The sequence below is a fragment of the Morone saxatilis genome, unplaced genomic scaffold (assembly GCF_004916995.1).
Source record: "Morone saxatilis isolate NCDOM2014 unplaced genomic scaffold, NCSU_SB_2.0 Contig2, whole genome shotgun sequence".
In the NCBI taxonomy this organism is placed as follows: domain Eukaryota; kingdom Metazoa; phylum Chordata; class Actinopteri; family Moronidae; genus Morone; species Morone saxatilis.
In genome coordinates, this window is record NW_023339762.1 from 27,241,962 (window position 1) to 27,242,662 (window position 701).

The window sequence follows — 701 nt, forward strand, 5'->3', positions numbered from 1 at the left end:
CCTCCACAACACAGAGTCCAACACAGAGTCCAAAGTCAAAGCTAACATTACTGCTAAGCTAGTGGAACATATTGTCTGATTGTGCTGTTAGCTGGATAATGTTAGCTTGCTGCTGTGGACAAATTGAACTTCAGGGTCATTTTGGTTCATATCAAACAGAAAAGTTATAAAGTTGAGACTAAACGAGGTCTGTGTGGAAGAGCCTTTAGTGAGTACTGGGAAACCAGATGGTACAAATATCCTCATTGAAGGTCCAGTGTGTAGCATTTACTGCCATGCAGTGGTGGAGTTGCAGACTCCCTTGCTTCACCCTCCCTTTCAAGCACAAAGAGAAACTACGGTACCTCTCTAGAGCCAGTGTTTCTCCGTTCTGGGTTACAGGTGGTTTAACGTGGTGGTCTGTAGAAGAGGACCCTGTAACCATCAACCTCATGGGAGCGAGCACTGAATTGAAATTTCCAAATTAAAATGGATTTATAAAATCAAACCTGTAGTGAGCTGACTGTAATACCTGTAACGCATGAATCACAGATAAATTAAACTCTAAAACTATAAATGTAACTGGTGGGAATCTTGTTGCGTCAGGTTGCAGCTCAGCTCAGATCTGAAGTCCAAACTCGAGGGAGCGTGTAATGGGGTCGCAGTCTGCTTCTTAACGGACACGAGGAACAAAAATAAAAGGATTGGCTCTGCTGGTCTTT

At 43.2% G+C, this 701-nt stretch overlaps 1 protein-coding gene across 1 annotated transcript in view; it reads right to left on the reverse strand.

Moving 5' to 3' along the window:
• The window catches only part of LOC118330994 (diacylglycerol kinase zeta-like), a 10,534-nt gene extending 10,101 nt beyond the window's left edge, over window positions 1-433 (reverse strand). The window contains exon 1 of the mRNA XM_035665750.1: window positions 345-433. Coding sequence (XP_035521643.1) covers window positions 345-433 — 89 coding nt within the window. The remainder of the gene's footprint in view (window positions 1-344) is intronic.
• Window positions 434-701: the final 268 nt, after the last annotated feature.